We start from the raw sequence: 19,330 nt of genomic DNA on the forward strand, positions 1-19,330 counted from the left end.
GCCAAGTTTCTTAGCTGTGCGCGCTTGCTCAACGCGATTTATCAAGGACTACGATCAAAGGCAAACACGTTAGTGTATACGACGGGCTCTAGCCCAAATCTGATATTCACCATTGAAATGTTACAAGATCACTCCCATTGTTGATCCGAACAGAATTCACTTAAGAACAAGGAAGTGCGATTCGTCATTCAAGATAAACCCGCGACTGTGACAGCACGCATACCTAATTCACGTGTTCTGTCAATTCGGCTAGAAAAAAAATATTTTAAATGACTGCCTAAGCTCAGATATAATGGTCAGTCATCGATGCGTACGTCACGGGCTCTAGATATTTGCAGCGTGGGCGATACTTTATGATGAAAGTGCACAGAGAGCAAACGCGACCGGCCCCGCGAACGGAAAATTGCGCGCCGGAACCGTCAGCGGTTGAGCCGGAAGCGCCGAGCAGACGACGTTTCCCATGAGCCTTTACGAGTTTACGCCTCACCTTATGTCACCATGGCGTCACCGCTGTTGACTGCTGCTTTGGGGATCGGGCGCTTTCGTTCGTCTGAGCGTGTTTACACACTAGTGACATAGCTTGAAGTTTTCCGCCCACTTCATCCATTTACTTCCTCGTTCTGCGCTTGCAAAATGCGCGAACCGCCGGACTGATCTCACAAGATATGCAGGCGCGCGTGCCAGTTTACTCGTGCTTTGGGCCACTGCGACAGGCAGTCAGCCCGCATGTTTACACAGGAAGGACACGTTTCAGCGAAACTCGTAATGGTGGCTTTCTACTTGCTGGGAGCTGCACTGACGATTGCCGTTTCGACCGCAGGAGATTACATCACGGATCTCAGCAGGCTTCCATGGCTTCGCGCGCTGGCTGACAATGCGACGCACGGTTTGGTCGCATTACTATGCTGGATAATGGTTTCGGGTCGGCCGCTGCAAAAGGCAAGCGTGCAAGACAGCTTACTGAGCGGCTTGTTTGGCTGTGCCGTCGATGTTGATCACTTTCTGGCCGCAAGATCTCTGAACATAGAGGTAATAGAGCATTTTGGATCCGTAGCGGTGCACCTATAATTAGAGTCGGCACGTTCTACTACATACTTACGTCGTTATTCGTCGTGCTTTTGTTTCGTAGTTGAGCCGGAGCACAGGGCACCACAAGGGTTTAGTTGGGAAACTCCGCAGTACAGACGCACGCAAACACTACTGGCGTATGATACTGCGGGATTGTTTGCTGTATAAAAATAGCTCCCATCCATAAATAAGAAACTGCTACCACGTTTAGAATGCCACTTCTACGAGGCTTTTCTGACCTTTATTAGCCGGTGCGATCGAGCTGCTGATGTCCCACATTTTCTGCATCGCATATTTGAATGTTTAGCCACTATGTATTTACGTCTCTTCGCATGGCTTCAGATGTTGCTCTTTTACATGCGTGCGACCCAAGGTCAGCTAACTGCAGTGTTTTGTCAAGCGATACTTCCTTTTTCTCTCACAAATGCCACTTTGGTGATGCTTGCCTCAAAGAAGAGAGACAAGGCTAAACGAAATGCAAAATGAATCGTGTGAAGTGAGCACGCAATTGACTGTGGAAACGATGTTCAGATAGTCTGGTCTCCGAAGTGGCTGGCCTGCTGACTTCAGCAAGTGGAGTCAGGATGACTGCCATTAGAGAGCCTTATTGGAATTCCTGCAAAGTGTGGGGTTACATTCACAAGGATTCTTTGTTTTTTTTACTGCTGTAAAAGTCCTCCTTTAAATACCAAAATTTAATAAGCACAAACTCCACACACAAAGCAGCACCAACTTGCTGACTGTGCCTTCATTCTCAAAAACAAACTCTCCGATATTGCATGTTTGCTTCCGATACGATGTCTCGGAAATGAGTATGTAATTGGCTGTCTCATCTATAAAAATTCTCTTCAACTTGGAAAGCAATGCATTTGCCTCTGCATTCCTAGGTTTTCATCGACTATGCTGAAGACGAAAACTCAATTTCCTCGCTAAAGTGCACTCTATTCGGCACACAATATGTAGTTGATATCTAGCATCTGTTGCTTGCATTGCACTACCAGAGTATGTCAGAATTGGTGTATTGATCTTTTTCAGAATGCCACGAGCCTGAAGACGAGACCGTTTCTACACTGCAGCTCAGTCGTGCTTGCAAGTTTGTCAGCTGTTGCACTCTTGGGAAAGCTATTGGGACTGGCACAGGTCTACAAAGTAGCACTGATCGCTTTAGTGGCAGTGGCATCGCATCACCTGAGAGACTCTATACGAAGAGGCTTGTGGCTGTGGCCCTTTGGCAGTACAAGCCCTCTGAAGTTGTACGTCTACTACATTGGACTTGCGTGCACGGTGCTAATTGCGATGGCGGCCATGAGGTACATTCCCCAACAGAGAAGCACTACCGACATGCCTCTAGTGAGAATTGTGTAAACCGTTTCAAATAAAAGCCACAAAATCACTTTTGCATCCTCAAGATGCCTGTAATCTCTCATCACAAAACTTTTTCACATTGCTTTATGTGCTGGCAGTGAGCAGATAAGCAAACACTGGCTAATGGCAATTAAATCGCAATCTTACATGATTCAATTAAGCTCGTCTCAAACAGCTCAAAAAGCTGCCGACGAACATAAGTACATCATTCACTACTGCACCTTAGACACACAATCATATGTACAGTCAATTGCATTACTAAATATCTACATCAACATGATAAATGCTTACTATGGGCAAAGAGCACTCACAAAAAATAACATTTCAACAAAAACCACTGTGATGTCTGGTGAATTCTCAAACTGGCATGCCTGCTGAAAAACTGGAATGTTTATCATAAGACCCCCAGTCTCGGCACAATCATGCTACGAGCAAAAATATCTTTAACAGCCTTCACGAATGACTTCAATAAATAAGAACGGAAAAAAAAAAAAAAAAACAATGCGCGAAGAATGCGAAAATTTACACATGCAAACATCATTTGGCTGCAGAACAATGCTAAGATGATGGTGGTATTCTGAGCTCTCGAAAAGTCAATAAACATCGACACTCCACTGACAGACTATATATGGAGCCGGGCTTCACTGGGCCACCATGGCACGTGCCGCATGCTTAGAAAGTTTTCGTAACCGGCCCCGGCTGCTGACGGAAAGCACCTCACGCGCCCTCGAGTCGAGCCCGTCCTCCTCATCGGAGTCACCTGTCCAATCAGAATCTTCCTCTTCTCGGTAACGAACTTTCTGCTGACCACGGTTTCTCGTTTGCACACGAGTTTTGCTATTCGTGGTTGCAGAAGCCCTGACGGTTGTCTCTGGTGAATAACTAGTTGTCTTGCGCGGCTTTCGTGACGACCGTCGCGGCTGTCCGTAGTCATGGTCTGTCATGAAGGAAGACGACTTCTCTGAGCTACCCGTTGTCATCTCAGACTCGCCGCTGCTGTTCTCCAGTTTCTTCCTCCGCTCCGACATATTTCTGGAGGAACTACTCCCTCTGCTGCAGCAAGGCGAGTTGCTGCTGTCGTCACTGCCAATCACGTTGGTGCGAGCAGCCCTCCGCGATGACCGACGCCTTCCTGGGGGAGAGTCCTCATAGTTGTAGTCATCGTCGTCGTCATCTTTGTGCTGTCCTTCACTGTTCTCATCCTCATCTTCTGTAGATTCCTGGCTGCATTCAATGCTGGCTTCTTCCCCTTCAGCTTCTCCGCGACTGTCATCCCCCTCCGAGGAAGAAATGTAGCGGGCGGCCTTTCGCTTACGGCTGGCCTTGGACAAGTTTTCACTTGAGGAGCTACTGTGCAGTTTCCCTGTGAGTGCAGGCGATGACTTCTTCCCATTCACCATTCGGTCACCTGCAGAAAACAAGATAGTCCTTTAAAGGGGCCCTGAACCACTTTTTATCGAAGTGGAGAAAGACATTTGAAGTGAAAATAGGCTATTTCAGAATCACTTTGCCACAAAAAGTACTTCAATGCGTTCAGCAGAAGTGGAGCTATCGGCAATCAAACACTGCCGCCATTGTGCTCCCCTTCCTCCTCCTAGGCGTTGCACTGCGAAGGCTACCCGTGGCGCGAAGTTCAAATTTCCGATTTGGTGCCTATGCCGCGCTAAATGCAAGCCAAACGCGGCTGTCCTCAGAGAGCCGCAGTGCGCTTAGCCACTGGACTCGTGGCGACACCTCGCGGTGTAGCCAACTGCAGCGACCAATAGCAGTCGCGTATTGGAGTGCGCTTTATGATGAAATAGAGCACACAGAAAAAAGCGAGCATCATGGGGTTTTTGAAATGAGAGTGTTTGAGATAAAGGTGACTTCGCGCTCCGCTTGCGAGCTCCACGGACTGCGTACGACAGCAGAACTTGGCTGAGATGTTCACAACAGCATATGCTACCCGCAGACTATGTTATTTCACCAAGCCCGAGGGGTGGTTCAGGGCCCCTTTAAGACTCAAGCTGGGATATTTACTTGTGGAAGGCTTGCCCTTGTGTAAGCCCTGCACCGCTATTTTGAAGTGCGAAAATTTGGAAAAGAATGTTTCACTAAGCATCACATGCATACCCAAGCCACTACTAAATGGCACTAGTTGTCCTTCTTATGATGATGCATTATTATCACCGTATCCTGCACTTGGCACCAAACCTGCCAGACCGGAACTTTGATTGCCTACTTCCGGCAAAGCGGTGCGACGTGTGCAGCAGCGCTAGTTCGGCCTAGCCAGCGAGTGCGACAGGCAACACACCGTTGTGGGAAGTTCATGCTTAAATGTTTGTACCACAGACCACATATGATCGACAGGCGACCACCTACCCTCAACTTTTACCAAGTTCGTGTGTGTGTTTACTGGGCAGAATGGAATAAGTTTGCATCTGGTCATAAAGCCAATAAAGCTTCAAACTGATTTGACAAAACACTGTCTAAACTGTCAATGTTGCAGAGTTAAAGGAGTGCTGACACAAAAATTTGAAATCGAGATAACTTGTGAGATCGATTTAGATGAACCACATACATTGTCTACAAAATATCAGCGGCGAATATAGCTTAGAACATATTTAAAATCAATTTTAACATATATGTGCGCAGCCAACCGCGAAGTGCAGCGCCTCGCTACATTGACATCAAGCAGGGATTGTAAACAACCGAGAAAACGCTACGTCACGAGTTTACGCTGCCGTCGGAACGGGGCCAGCGAGCAAGTTTATCGCTGCTCTGATCGTCCCGGTGCTTTTTTTTCTGCCTGGTCGAGACTCTGGCCTCTTTCGCTGCTGATGGCGACATAAAAATCGGCTTAATGTGTTTCTGACATGAGATAACACTTAGAGTAAAGTGACGTCGAAAGTATGCATGCTATAAAACGTGTGATATAGTAAATCGTTAGCGTGATTTTGGCTCGCAAGCGGTCAGCGCAGCCACCGCAGCAATCGTCTCTACGAAGCAGCTCGCCTTGCTAACGTGTTTTCTCATCGCTACCAACGGCATCGGCAAAACTAATTCTACTGTCAGTTATGAGTGACATAAATGTGCAGACGTTGATTGTGTTGACGAATATAGGTGCTTTATTACGAGCTCCGGACGGATTGCAAGGGCCGTTGGCACCAGATCAGATGGCAGAGCTAGCCTATACCGTTTCCCAGTGATCGCCAGCTTGCCTGGCATGCTCGTTCGCTACCGTCGACGTCAATAAGCGGCAGAAGTGGTCCCAGTTCGTGCGCGCTGCTGGACGCTTAGAATGGACCCCGTTGAAGCGCAGCCAGATTTGCTCGCTTCATTTCGAGGCGCGCCGAGCTTAGAGCAGTCCGATGATCTTCCACCAAGACTACGCAGCCCCCAGCCTGATCCTGTGCCAACTTTTACCCCGCTTTGTGTCCTGCTCCGGAATATGCTTCATTCCCAAAGCACCCTTGACGAATAGTTCGTACTACTTGTAGCGGTGCGTATAAGCATATTCATGTAGCTGTCGCTAGCCGCACTTTCCGAGTTGCTGCTTTGTAGTGGATCGAATCAGAAGTGGTTAGCCACATCTAATACTATGAATTACAGTATAGACCACTTATAACGTAACCGCTTATAGTGCAGGACCGGATATAGTGTGGTCTTTTCAGACTCCCGTTGATTTTCCCATAGCACTCCGTATACACGTATCGCTTATAGTGCAGTTGCGGGAAACGAAATACCGGTTACAGTGCGGCTGCCTGGGAGTACGTAAGTCAGCGGAGACAGCGAACGCTCCCCTCAAACGGGCGCCTCAAGGAGTGCTCGAGGAAGAAAGAGAGACGAAGTGGAGGAGAAGGGCACGTGGTGCGAACGAACAGCCAGTGAGGCTGAAACCAGAATCTTGAGTGCGAGTTGTGAAATATCGCGGCGCGCATAGCGAGCGAGGGCTGCGAAACAAGTTTGTATAGGTGTTCTGTCGCGTTCGCTTCACGATAACGGCAGTAAACGAAACTTCAGGGAGCGGGTGGCGGTGGCACAGCACGGCGAAGGGCGCACGCGGAGACTGTGGAATGTGAGGGAGGAGGGCGGCAGGGAAGCGAATTTCGCCTCAGCAACTCCGCCGCTTCGGTGGCTCCCCTCGCCCTCCCTCGTAGCTCCTTCACTTTTGACTGTCACCGTGCACGCCCACCGCTGCTGGGCCGCTCCAGCCGGCCCGGCGCCAGCTCCCCGAAGTTTCGTTTTCTGCCGTTATCGGGAAGCGGGCGTTTGCCGGCGTGGGCAGTTTCGTTGGCCGGCCGGGGACAGCGCCGCTGCTTCCCTCTGCGCCGTAGCCGCAGCGTGCAAGGTCAACTCGTGACTAGAAAGTAGAGGAAGCATAAAGGAGAAAGAAGGGTTCACTGCCATTTTCCACGCGTGGCTACGGTAGTGTGGCTGAGACGTCGGCAAGTACACGCATGTTCCGGCGCAACGCAGAATCGGCGACCTTGCCATTTGAGAGAGGGTGAAATTTCCGCCAAGTTTTTTCTTTCTTTCTTTCTTTTTTTGTTCGCGCGCAACATTGAGGGGTCTCTCCTAAGCTTTTACTCTATGGCGGTGCCGGAGCAATGCCGGTCGGAGGCGCCGCCGCGTGATTTGGTTCGAATTAACGAGATTTGACTGTAAATTGAATGCAAACGTTCTATCCGCATTCCTCGACTGTCGCATACGCGTGGCGGCTTGGTGCACATGTTTTGCACATGTGCGGGCCTTGAAAATTGTTGCTTTGGTTATAGTGCGGTACCGCTTATAGTGCGGATATTCAAGACTCCGGCGACTTGCGTTATAAGCGGTCTACACTGTACGTCTAAAATGTATAGAATACTATGTATATACATCTAAGACGAACTAACAATACGAAGGTTGCGTCCCAGCGAGTGCACTGGCTTGCGGACGTCACAGTTTCATGTAATCACGAGCCCACTGTGTTTACAATCCCTCTTTTGAATCTTTTCCCATCTCGTTGCTCTCTGAAACCGAAACTAGGACTGGTCGCTACAAACAAGACTCCAAATAATTACGTGTCACGCTCTGAAGCAAATGAGGTTTCGCGCCATGATTACTGGGTCATTAGCTACTTATTACAGCAAAAAAAACAAGATAGAAAATTTTTGCGTCAGTACTCCTTTAAGGCTGCATGCGCTGTATCTGAACTTCATGAAGACACAATGCATATCAGGCTACATGATGGGAATACGATGAGCAACCCAAGAAAAGGTTGAGAGCAGGTGCCAACGTTTCGACAAGTGGACTTGTCTTCTTCAAGTCCACTTGTCGAAACATTGGCTCCTGCTCCCAGGTTGTTCTCGTGTTGCTCATCGTCTTGAATTTCCATCTCCTGCATTCCCTATGTTTTCCCATGATGGGAATACGCAAAACGGACCCGCGGCCCTCGCCATGACGAAATTTCAATTAAAGTTTATTTTAATAATGCACAACACCGAGAAAAGTCTGAAAATGAATATTTTGCTGTGCTGGCACTTGAAAAATCAATAAAATTGATTTCACTGTCGCAGTTAATTTTTATTTTATTTTTCAAATTGGCCAATTATTCAGATATTTTTGTGGCATTGTCTGTGTCTGAAAAATTGGTCAGCAACTGTAAATGTGTTCATGGTCATCCACCAGCGGTTACATTATTTTGCAAAGCAGTCTAAGACCAGTTCGAGGCTTCAGTGAGTAGCTATAAGCCTACTTCGTGTGAAGCTCACACCCACAAAAATATGTTGGCCGCACACAAGTAAATATGATATGCCATGTAAGGGTGGTGCATCAACAAAAGTTAATGATACATAGAAGACAGCCCTGTGCTTGTAACAAAGAAAAATTAGGCTGCAGAGCAGAAGGGTACGTACCTTGCCCACCTGACCTGGTAGACCGAGCCAAACCGCTGGCTTGCACAATTTGCTTCGAGTCAACCTCATCATCTGTGTCGGAATCTGACTCTGCATAACACTTCACTTGGAGCACTAAAAGATAGGCGACGAGAGAGAAAAACATTATCAGAAACTGCATGTGTACAATCATTTCACAGAGCACTTTGTAACACAATACAACTGCCCTTTTGATGCCAGTAGTGCAGTTGTACCTCTCCAATGTTTATTACCCATACAGTAGAAACCCGCTGTTACGTTCCCGGGTCCTGCGTTTTCCCGGCTGTTACGTCATTTTCGGCCGGTCCCGGCACAGCTCCCATAGAACCCAACGCATTGGTAACCCGGCTTGTGCGTCGCAACTGTGGGACCGCTCCCGCATCATGCGTTGCGAACTGCCGGCCCAAGCGGCCATGTTGACCGCCCAGACTGCCGTGGGCAACACCTATGACCTATTTTCGGTTTCCACTAGCGAAAGCATGGTCTTAGAGATCCGTATTTGCTATCTAAAGATGGTGTCTATGACGCGTTGGGGCCCTAAAATTTTTTTTAGTGCATAGCTGTTACGTACAAAGTCCGAGGGAGATAACGCCGTCGCTGTATGCTGCATGTGCAAGTGAAGGTGTGCCAGGGTCAGTTGACGATTGCGGTTTAATCTCGCACGCGCAAAGCAGAAAGGCGGGGCAGACGCGTGCTTCTGTCGCCCGCGAGGCACAAGGGGGGGGGGGGGGGGTTACTTGGGCACCGTATCTTGAAAGCGATCTGCGACTTGGACTAAGTGCGCACCCGCGCGGCATTGTACTTTGGCATCAACTGCTACTGCGCAGCTGCACGCGACCGGTGCAGGCCGTATCTTGCAAGCGATCTGCGTTGGGGGCAGAGTCTAGGCAATGTAGGTGCGTCGGCGGCTCGTAGCTTTGTGTGTGCCTTGTGTTCTCGGCGCTCAGTTTGCGTTGCAGCGATAGACAGCACGAAGGATCACTTCGCCTGCTGCTGCTGCTGCTGCTGCTGCTGCGCTTCCTCACGCCAGCGTTTTGATAGCGAGTGTCTGCGCTCATCGAGTGTGATGTGTTCTTGTTTGCCTGTGCGCGCCGACACCGAGCTTGAATTAAATAATTACACACAAGTTCATAAAGATGTTTACATCAGCATGTCCACAGAGGCCCATTCTGTGCAATAAAGCTATTGGTTTATTTTTTAAATGCCGTATTAAGTAAAAATGTTTTTTCGAACATTCCTATGGATATTGTCTCACTAACAACTTTTGCAAAAAATCCTTTATAAATTTTTTTATGAGGTGCAGATAAAAATGGACAGCTTTGTTGCACTCACCAATGTTTCAGGATATAAGTGCAAAAGACAAAATGATTTTATCTTCATTCGTTGTGAAATGGCACTGGGATGACTGAACGTAACAGCACAAAAAATGAAAGCAGAGAAAACGGAGCTCAAAGTTTTATTTGATGTGAACATCTAAATATTTACTTTGAGCACCTAAAACCCGCCTGGGATGTAGTCCTTTGCATGTGAGGACACATTTTCTTTGCATTTTGATGTAGTTTTTCGCTTCTTCGCCACAGTTTCGTGCACCTTAGTTGCCTTTTTGATGCGCCGTGCATCCTTTTCAGCAGCCCGCCGCAGTGAACATGAACCTGGACTGTATCCTAGTTGCGACGTGATTGTTTGCAGTGCTCTTTCACAGCCAGCGTTGAAACGGCAAACTGCATCTGCCACAGCACTTTCAACACTCGCGAGTGATGCAAACTGGCTTTTCGATTGAAGTGACCAAATTAGATTGTTCAGCGACTCGATGGCGTTCTGTGTTTTGCCTTGCTGGCATCTTTCGAGAAGTTCCCTTCCAGATAGACGCTTATATATAGGCAGGAGTGCTGCCCGAACATGTGCAGGAAGCTGCAGCTTGTGTGCAGGGGCTGGCTGACCTGAGGCTGCTGCAGAATTGAACTTGCACCAAGAGTTCACTCCAGTGGGACAGTGCTCGTGGTGCGGCTCATTATCGGTCGATGTTATGTGGTAAAAAGTAGCCATGATGGCCATTTCCATGGCAGGCACATCCCTTGGATTACTCTTGATGGCCCAGCCATAATAGTTCGTGAGTTTTTTAATTAAACCCTGTGTTAAGCGGCCTTTTCCACTCATGCTGAGCTCACGGTCCTTGCTTTTGTTTTTCTCAACAAGGTTGCGCAAAGCAGTGCCCATTCTTTTCTTGACGTGATTTACACATTCTTGTTTCTGAATGGGTATGAAACCATACACTCTGTCTTCATTGAGGGCAGTATAAGTGCGGCTATCCCCATCGCAAAGGACATTTGTATAGCGGAGCTGGTGTTTCTGCAGTGACCGCTGGAACATGGTTTTTGCCGCAATTATTTCCATCTGCCCTGCATTTGCCTCGGTGTTTTTTTGGCATTGTGGTCGGTGTTTTTCATGCCACTCCGAGTAAATACTATCTCCAGGCTTGGGGCCAACAGAACAGCCATGGCAATAATTAGAGAGGACACAGTGGTCCAAGACAAGGCCAGAATATAATTCAATCACACAACCAACACCAATGTGGCTTGTGTGACCCCTTGTCATCCAAGTGCCATCATAGATTACATCAATGTTATTTGGGGCACCTCCAAGTTCCTTGTAGATCTCGTGCACCTTCTGTGCACTCTGAGACTCTATTGCTATGGCTGCTGAGGCAGTGGCAGGGTGACTATACCTATGATGCAGCCTCCCGTAGGACTTGTGATGCAGTCCTCGATGGGAAACGTCCATGTGGGAAAAAATATCATTCAGCGTGCCTTGTTTTTTACCCACAGACTGCACAGCTCTCACTGCACGAATGTTCACCTCAAAAGGGTTGACCTGCTGAGTGCCAGCACATCTTGGGGATGACCACCTTTTGCTTATCACCCCACAGTTGTCGCACAACAGTTCCATTTTAGTTGCAAGCCCAAGACATAGTCCAGTTTCAACACGAACTGGTGTTTCCCCGCACCGATTGCAGCTTGCTGCAGAGAGCAGCTCGTTTAAAAGTGATTTGTACACAATAAAAAATGATGCCTCGGGAACCACGTCATCGGCACACCCTTCTTCTTTCAATAGCTGAAATTTCCGCTTTGTTGCAGAGGTAGATGACAGCGCATTCAAAGTATCCGCTCTTGTTTCCTCTCGTTGCGCAACCTCTTCATTAGTTAGGATTGGAGCTGAAATCCGCAGCAGAATATTTGACGCGAAAACTTTTGCTCTCGCCGATGTCATGTTGCCGACATCGTCGCACGCGGCCGCGCCGTCAACGTCGTCGCACACGGTCGCGCCGTCATCGTCGTCGCACACGGCCGCGCCGTCAACGTCGTCGCACACGGCCGCGCCGTCAACGTCGTCGCACACGGTCGCGCCGTCATCGTCGTCGCACACGGCCGCGTCGTCATCGTCGCACACGGTCGCGCCGTCACTGTCGCACGCGCTTTCCCGATGAACCACGTGCGCCGGTCGTGCGTCGTCGACAAGGTCGGCGGGAGCCGCTTCTAAGAGTAGTTTCCTCCCTCTATTCCATGCCTTTCTTCGTCTTCCGTACGCGTGGGTCGTTCGGAACTTGCTTCCTTTGGGGCTCATGACAGAAAACGTGCGTTAGGCTGCCACGGTCGTCAAGCACGTTGATAGGAATGTGCAGCTCGCTGCTGCGCAAATACGCGCGAGAAAAAAAATGCCAGCCATTCAAATCTATAGCAGCCAATAAGAGCGCGTCCTGTGCCCCACGTGACTGCTGCGCCCAATCGCGATGCCGCTTTTGACTTTTTTTCGCTCGCGCTTGCTGGTTTTATTTTTCGGTGGAGAAATACGCTACTGCGGCTATCTTGAGCTCCGATCTCTCCTCTTTACGATGATACCAAGATGGCGGCGCTGGGTATATAGTTAATAAGCAAATGTTTACAAGCTTACAGGGACGATAAAACTACTTTCCTTACTTTGTATAGCTGTCTACTAATTAGCTATCGCAACGATGCTTCCGCTTTCGGGCGAAAAGAATTCAAATAAAATTGCGTGCAGTTCACCACTACTCTCATTTCTCAATTTTTCCCCGTTTCTCGACTCTTGCGTTTCCCGGCTCTTACATTTTTTTTTTTTTTAACGGTCCCGTGAAAAACGTATCAGCAGGATTCTACTGCAGATGTATAACAGCTGCCAAATACTACACCTGCAGCACAACACGACTATCTGTCACCACAAAAATGTTTTTCAGCTAGCGAACTTCATCTTAGTGTAGACATCTGGTTGAGCAATGTGCAAGTAGGAGAAGGAACAGAGGCGGATACTGACACTCGCTCCAGCATTCCTTTTGCTACTTGCCCATTTGAACACACCAAGATCATCATTTTCAAAAATCTGTCCCTACCCAATTGAAAGTCTCACTGCCAGCTGTAAGGCATGCTCTCCATAGCGCAGTCTCCTAAATTAATTAATGCTGGGATAACAACGGCACTCATTGTAAGGCAACACTGAAAGAAGGCAGTTGGCCTTTCTCCAAAAAAGGAATGAAGTCCTAGATTGTGTCTGAGCAGCAGAATGCCATCACTGCTAAACCATTGCAGAAGGCAATGAAAATTCTGAAGTAGGCATATATGAGAGTAGTATCAACACACATATTGAGAATGCTTCTCCGGACCTGTCACCCAGTTCAGCACAGACAACATATGACATCATTACAGCAAAACCTTGTTATAACCAAGTTGGAGGGGAAGTCGAACTTATTTCGTTATAACGATTGTCCGCGCTCATGGCCAAAATTGCACGTTGGAAGGGGGGTGGTGCTCTGCATCGGTTTCGGCTGATGCAAAAGCCCACAGTGCACTGCCGATCGACCACACAAGTTTGTTTTCTACCGCGTTGTCTTCGTCTGTGAGATGATGTTTGGTTTTCTAATGTAGCTGTAAACACTAATTAGTCTGCGCCGTCGTCGTGATGCAATACCACCATGATTGTGATCAAATGCTCATGAGTAAAGCTGCAAGCTTCCGATTTTGCACAATGCTAGTCGCTGCACGTGAGGGAACGCTTCTAAACAACAGGAAGAAAAACGTTTCTTCTTGCTGGCATTCAGCAACAAGCATTGCACAAAATCAGAAGCTTGCAGCACTCTGTTGGCACATTCATGAAATGCTGACAGATTCATGAGGCAGCTCACGAGGCAGCTCATGAAGCAGAAAGCATTCATGAAGCAGCTGTAGATTGCAGCCTTCGCACGTTGCCAGCTACCAGACAGCTCGCAAGAGTTTTTAACTGCTCCATTAGACCAGTTACCGGTAGCGTGGTACAGCGCCACATTTCAGTTTTATCGGTGTGAAATGATAAAAATATCGTCATCACGAACTAAATAAAAAGGTTCGGTATATCCATTTACAGGGAACCTTTTCATCTTTAAACCAAGATTTTAGGTGCGTTGGTTTCTATAGGAATTTAAAGGAGAAATTACTTCATTATGTCAATTAGTTTGTTATAACCAATTTCATTATGACAAGGTTTGACTGTATTACCAAAGCAAAAAAAGCAACAAAGACATGCAGGCCAAGAGAGGAAATACATGTCTTCGTCGTGACAACACAGAAGTTTCTCACAGCTGAAGAAGCAAACCATCGCAAGAAAATGCAGCACACAGCATGCTGAAGTTATATTTTCCGATTCTAACGTTTCTGAGTTGCAGCTTTACAGCTAAAAGTCTATTTCCGGTGTGTTCAGTGGTTTGAAAATAAGTGTACATCTGTTACTGCAAATAAGCCTCTCATTGGATACCATGAACACACCATGAGCTTTAAGGTGAAGCTTGCCTTTCAATCAAAAGACAAGGGTAGGACCAAATTGAAATCAAATTCTGGGGTTTTACATGCCAAAACCATGACTTGATCATGACGCACGCCGTAATGGGGGCTCCGAATTTTTCCCGACCACCTGGGGTTGTTTAACATGCACCCTATGCACGGTATATGGGCATTTTTGCAGTTCACCCCCATCGAAATGAGCCATTGCAACCGAGATTTGATACCGCGACCTCGTGCTTAGCAGCGAAACGCTAAAGCCACTAAGCAACCATGACTGCTTAGGATCAAATCATGTGACAATGCCGGAAAATAAAAATTGTGCTTATGTGGCACATTGCCATTCTTTAAGAAACAGCAACCCACAGCTTATAAAAAATAGGATAGGCAAAAAGAATGAATAGAAAGTTTACCGGCTGATCTCATGGTGGACGAGGATGTGCCTGCTTGAGACGATTGGCCACTCGCTCTTGAAGATGATGGCTGTGAGTCACTTGAAAAATCAAGCACTGCTGCTGGATGTCGTCTGGAACAATGCAAGGAAATATGTAAGAAATCTTTAAAGTAAAAAACGCCGTTTTCATTCATGCTAGACAGCTTGGGGCAGCCAACCTAGCATCCAGGGTGATGAAAGAGTTTCAGAAGCGGCTAAGAAAGCATTCTGCCTTGTGTTTGCCAACAAATTAAGCAAAAACTTAATGCCATTTCTTTGGTATTTCCTTGGATTCTCAAGGCAATGAGATTACATTTTCATGTGCTCCACTCTACAGCAGTACCACAGAACCAACTTTCTGCAAAAGATACGAAACTCGATGGCCTCACTTTATGAGGTCTGGTCAATGTGACTGAACATTGGCTAAAAACAAAGGTCATAATCTATCTAGTATCCACATGTAGGGTGCTGCCTCTGATAGTCTTTCAACATGCAAGAGCGGCATGAGGCACTGCCACGAGGTTACTGTATGAACTTGTGTAAGGCCTGCACTATTCTTTTTCGAAATTTTTTCCAGAGTGTGGGCTTTAGAGGAGACAGGCTGACAGTTTCTCACTGAAGCCTCAAACTGCTATGCAGAAAAATGCAACCACTAGTGGCTGCCCATGATCACTTTTATTCAATCGCCTTCGTCGCTCTCCTAAAGCTGGTCATCCTCCAAGCCGTCCACTATTGTTTGAGATTTGTGTCACCTTGAAACACTTGACAACAGTCTTGAATGAACTGCACACCACGAATTCAAAATCCAAGCGCACACTTCTTGCAATGCTGTCCCTTTAATTACACTGAAAGCAAAATGCAGCTAAATCCGCTGAACAACGTGCCTCAGTAAAGCTGCTGTAGTTGCGTTGAAGGAGTTGAAACACACTGGATCCTAAAGCTATGCCACGCGATAGTGGTCAGGTGGGACATGGCGACGATGATATCGTCGGTAAGATACTAACTGGTATCATTTAGTAGCGGCTTTCGAAAATTAACTAGCGTGGGTGGAGTTATCCTTCGAGATTGCAACGGCACGGCGGTGCTATCTCGGATGACATGGCCACACGAGTATGCAGTCAATAGAGAGTTTTAGATTAGGGGGACGCAAGCATTGGGGGCCTGTTAGCGCTTGGGGCCACGGTGCTGTGCATGTGCAGACCCCTCTGCACATGCGCAGTACTGTATCCCCTAGCGCTAGTGGGCCCCAACGCTTGCGTTTACCTAATCTAAAACTCTCTAATGCCTAATTTTTTCGATCTCCTAGGGGCCACAAAAACATCCAAAGCATCTAGCAGTCCAAAAAAGGAATGCATGCCTTTTAATGCCCACAAGGGCTCAAATTGCCACAGGTACGTCCAATATAGCTATAACAGACTGCCATTACACTTATTAGGCATACCGGTGTCGCAGTGCGACAGGAGACAGTGGTCCCTTTCCACTCTTGGTATGCTTCACTGCAATACATTGTGTATGCTTGACTGCGTAACACCACTGTGTTGCGGCGAAGCTGACTTTTGGGAACCAGTATTATGCAATGCTTAACTCTTGCTGTGCTTTCCACACTTCGAAGCCATCGAAGAGCATGACAAAGGCAAAGTCAATGCAACTGCTGACAGTGGCGAATTCTTTCACTGCACCGAACAGCAGAAAGCTTGATAATGAACATTGAAGCAGCTAGGCCTAGCATTGCTGGGGTGGCTACAGCTATTAGAGGATCGGTTTGCAAGAATGTTGGTTTGATACTGCGAGATAATCAAAATGACAGCGGCGGTGGCTTCAATTATTGTCGTGTTGAACTTGTGATCTCGAAAAAAAGCCCGAAAAATTTGACAGGGAAGGGTTCCAGCATCTGAAAGTTCAATCGTTCTTATACATTGCCTCTATGGGGTATGTGGCAGTGCTGCGAAGGCATCCGAATTATTGGGCATGTTCAAAAATTGGTCGTTGTCTATATGATGTACGACGCTTGGTGCAACTTTTTTTTTTTTTTTTTTCATATTTTCACATACCAATGAGGAATGCAGGCCTTACACAAGTAAATATCGCCATTTTAGGCGTGCACGTACATTTGTTGTTCAATGGAGCCCTGGAAAAGGCAAGCAACACTACGTTTGCTGCTGACACTGCACATGAAGCTGCACTGGTGGTAATGCACATGTGCACCCAACAAACCTAGAACACTGCTCATGATCTATAAAGCAACCAAGCAATAATTGCAGTGCACTGAAGTTAAGCTTACCTGCTGCTGACATATTGGTTGTTTTTCACTTTGGTCTCGTACTTCACGGCCGACCTCCAGTCACTGGTAATTTGACGAATGCGTTCTTCAAACAAGGCAGACATTCGTATCGTCATGGAGTAAATCTGAAAGAAGAGCAGCACATGTTGTTGTAGGTGCTGTCAACTATACAACACTAACAAAAGTAACAAGTCAAGCAAAAGTAGAACATAGTGCATCTTGAACAGTTGTGTGCGACAGTCGCATGGATTAGTCTTGGGTGCTGAGTTACAGGGCCACAGCATGTTTAACAACTGTTCACTGGGTGATGTTACATTGCACTGTTAATCATGCATAAGAGGCACTCTCTAATTGAACCATCCTTGTCCACATCCGAGCTTAGGTTGATGGTACCAGCCAAACTATCTACCAATCTTCGTTTAAACGCACACATAGAAAAAAGAAGAAGAAAAAGATTCGTCAGCCCTTACACTCTGTGAAGATGGATGATAAGCGAAGCTTATCAGCATCACAACAAATGGAGGGTATATGTACCTGTTCACAGTGCTGAACGCAGGCAGTTTTTCGTTGATTAAAAATTCCTTACACCTATTGCAAACTCTAAGTTCACCAATGTCTTCTCCACTAGTAGCGTAATGTTTACTCAACACTTCCAAGGCATTGTGTCGCAGTTCGTCGGAGCGAATCACACTGATGAGGGACAAGTTATTGTCGAACCACAAACGCTTGCGTTTAATGTCACGAGTTTGCTCGGCGGTGTGGTTAGCAGCATCTGGCCGCCATTGCCGCTTATGATTCAATATTAAATTGCTTCACAATTAATTCTGTCCGTCACGTAACTCGTAACTAATGACTCATACCCCCCATAAACGTGGCCACCCCATTACGACGACAGAAGAGAAGTAAAATTCTACGCTGGGAATGATGAGTGGCAATGGAGCCAGCTCAGGAAAAAGACTATGACAAACGCGGGAGCAATGGCACGAGTGCGTTCGTGCGGTTGCGCCGGGGGGCGCCAACGTGCCAGTTGTGGAAGACAACGACGACGCTAGAGCCATTGCTGATGATGATAGTTTTTTACAAACAGACACGGTTGTTCAGGCTATGTCTACTGCATTTATATTTTCTGGCCCTGTCTACTGAAAATGTGCCCAGATATAAAGAACATTTTTAAAAGTGCCATACTGTTACAATGAGCACTTCAGCCCTGGTTGTGGTAAAAGGAGGGTGTACGCAACGTTCCGAAGCACGACTCCGAACTGGGCGGCTGTGACCCCCAAGACAGAACTGGTGCGTGTGCTTCTACCAACTTATTAGAGGTACAGTAGATCTGAGATGTACTGAACTCAAAGGCAATCGTGAAACAGTTCGATATATCGATAATTTGAAATATAAGATATACCTATCTGAAGCTCATCTGAAAGCTCCACACGCTTTGGTCAGTTTCTCCGAGATCGTGAAAAGCGGGAACTTACCAATTTTCTTCTCTAAGGTCATGTCGTATGTAAAAAAGCTTATTTATTTTTTTTTGCAAATGAACATCGCAAGTCACTCGCTCCTGCGAAATGGTCTTTGATACACTGATTGCAACACCGCGGTGCGTCTTGTGTGCTTCGAAGTGCTTGTTGCATGTTTTTATGCAAGTTAGAAATGGAAGCACCGCGAAAGCAAGCTAGTCTGTATGGATGTGCTCAGCTGCATGTCAGTTACAATACCAAATAATACGCTCGTACTGCGAACAGCAAACTCGTGCGCAATTTCAGTGCAAAGTACTCTTATTGCGAATTACGTGTGAACATGCTGAGCTGCGTGTCCAACACCAAATAATATGGCTGATCCTCATACATGGGCAACGAGCCAGACAAATTGTTTTGTCAGGTTTCGGAAGCAGTTATTCTCGCTTTTCGACCGCCCTATAAGAAGTCCACGTGTCTCTTCTTGCGTGCCACTCAGCACTCTGATTCCTGACGGCTGGCACGTCCCTTTGTTCTTGGCCTTATCTCTCTGGCCCCTGAATTCGTGACTGCTGACACTTAGTGCTTAGTTTCGGAAGTGGCTTTCAGCTTGCTGAATGCCCATGTCTCTTGGCTGCAAGCTCAAGCTGTAGGTGGCAGCATTACCGCCGTGTTAGTGTTGATAGTCGGTCGGCAGCACGCATAGAAATGTGGACCGCGGTGCATTGCTGCTGGCAATTTCAGCCGATTGTATGCTAATAAAATGCGCCGACTGCAGTGAACTGACAATATTTTGTCCTCCAGTGCCACATTTTTGCACGAAATGTGCAGAACGTTCTTATTTTACATGAAAGCAGCACAAGCTCATTTAACGGAGGACTGGCACTCAGCCACACAGTCTTGTGTTACGGCACTTTCTTGTTGCTCTTTGTGCATGTTCTGTTTGCAGTCTGCCTACTCTCTTGGCATTGGTATTGGACAGCTCAACTAATGCAGGATGTACTGCTAATTTTGCA

General features: G+C 47.1%; 2 protein-coding genes across 2 annotated transcripts in view; one reads left to right on the forward strand and one right to left on the reverse strand.

Moving 5' to 3' along the window:
• Window positions 1-486: 486 nt before the first annotated feature.
• Window positions 487-2,476, forward strand: LOC119460866 (transmembrane protein 267-like). Its single transcript, XM_037721978.2, has 2 exons — window positions 487-1,029; window positions 2,104-2,476. Exons 1-2 carry the CDS (start codon window positions 727-729, stop codon window positions 2,431-2,433), a joined length of 633 nt encoding a protein of 210 aa, XP_037577906.1. The 5' UTR covers window positions 487-726; the 3' UTR covers window positions 2,434-2,476.
• Window positions 2,459-19,330, reverse strand: part of LOC119460861 (bromodomain and WD repeat-containing protein 1-like) — a 59,853-nt gene continuing 42,981 nt past the window's right edge. Inside the window, exons 30-33 of the mRNA XM_037721969.2 lie at window positions 16,861-16,985; window positions 14,560-14,672; window positions 8,310-8,423; window positions 2,459-3,841 (exon numbers count right to left, since the gene is read on the reverse strand). Of these exons, the coding sequence (XP_037577897.1) occupies window positions 3,075-3,841; window positions 8,310-8,423; window positions 14,560-14,672; window positions 16,861-16,985 (1,119 nt within the window). The 3' untranslated portion in view covers window positions 2,459-3,074. The remainder of the gene's footprint in view (window positions 3,842-8,309; window positions 8,424-14,559; window positions 14,673-16,860; window positions 16,986-19,330) is intronic.

This window comes from Dermacentor silvarum, chromosome 8 (genome assembly GCF_013339745.2).
Source record: "Dermacentor silvarum isolate Dsil-2018 chromosome 8, BIME_Dsil_1.4, whole genome shotgun sequence".
In the NCBI taxonomy this organism is placed as follows: Eukaryota; Metazoa; Arthropoda; class Arachnida; order Ixodida; family Ixodidae; genus Dermacentor; species Dermacentor silvarum.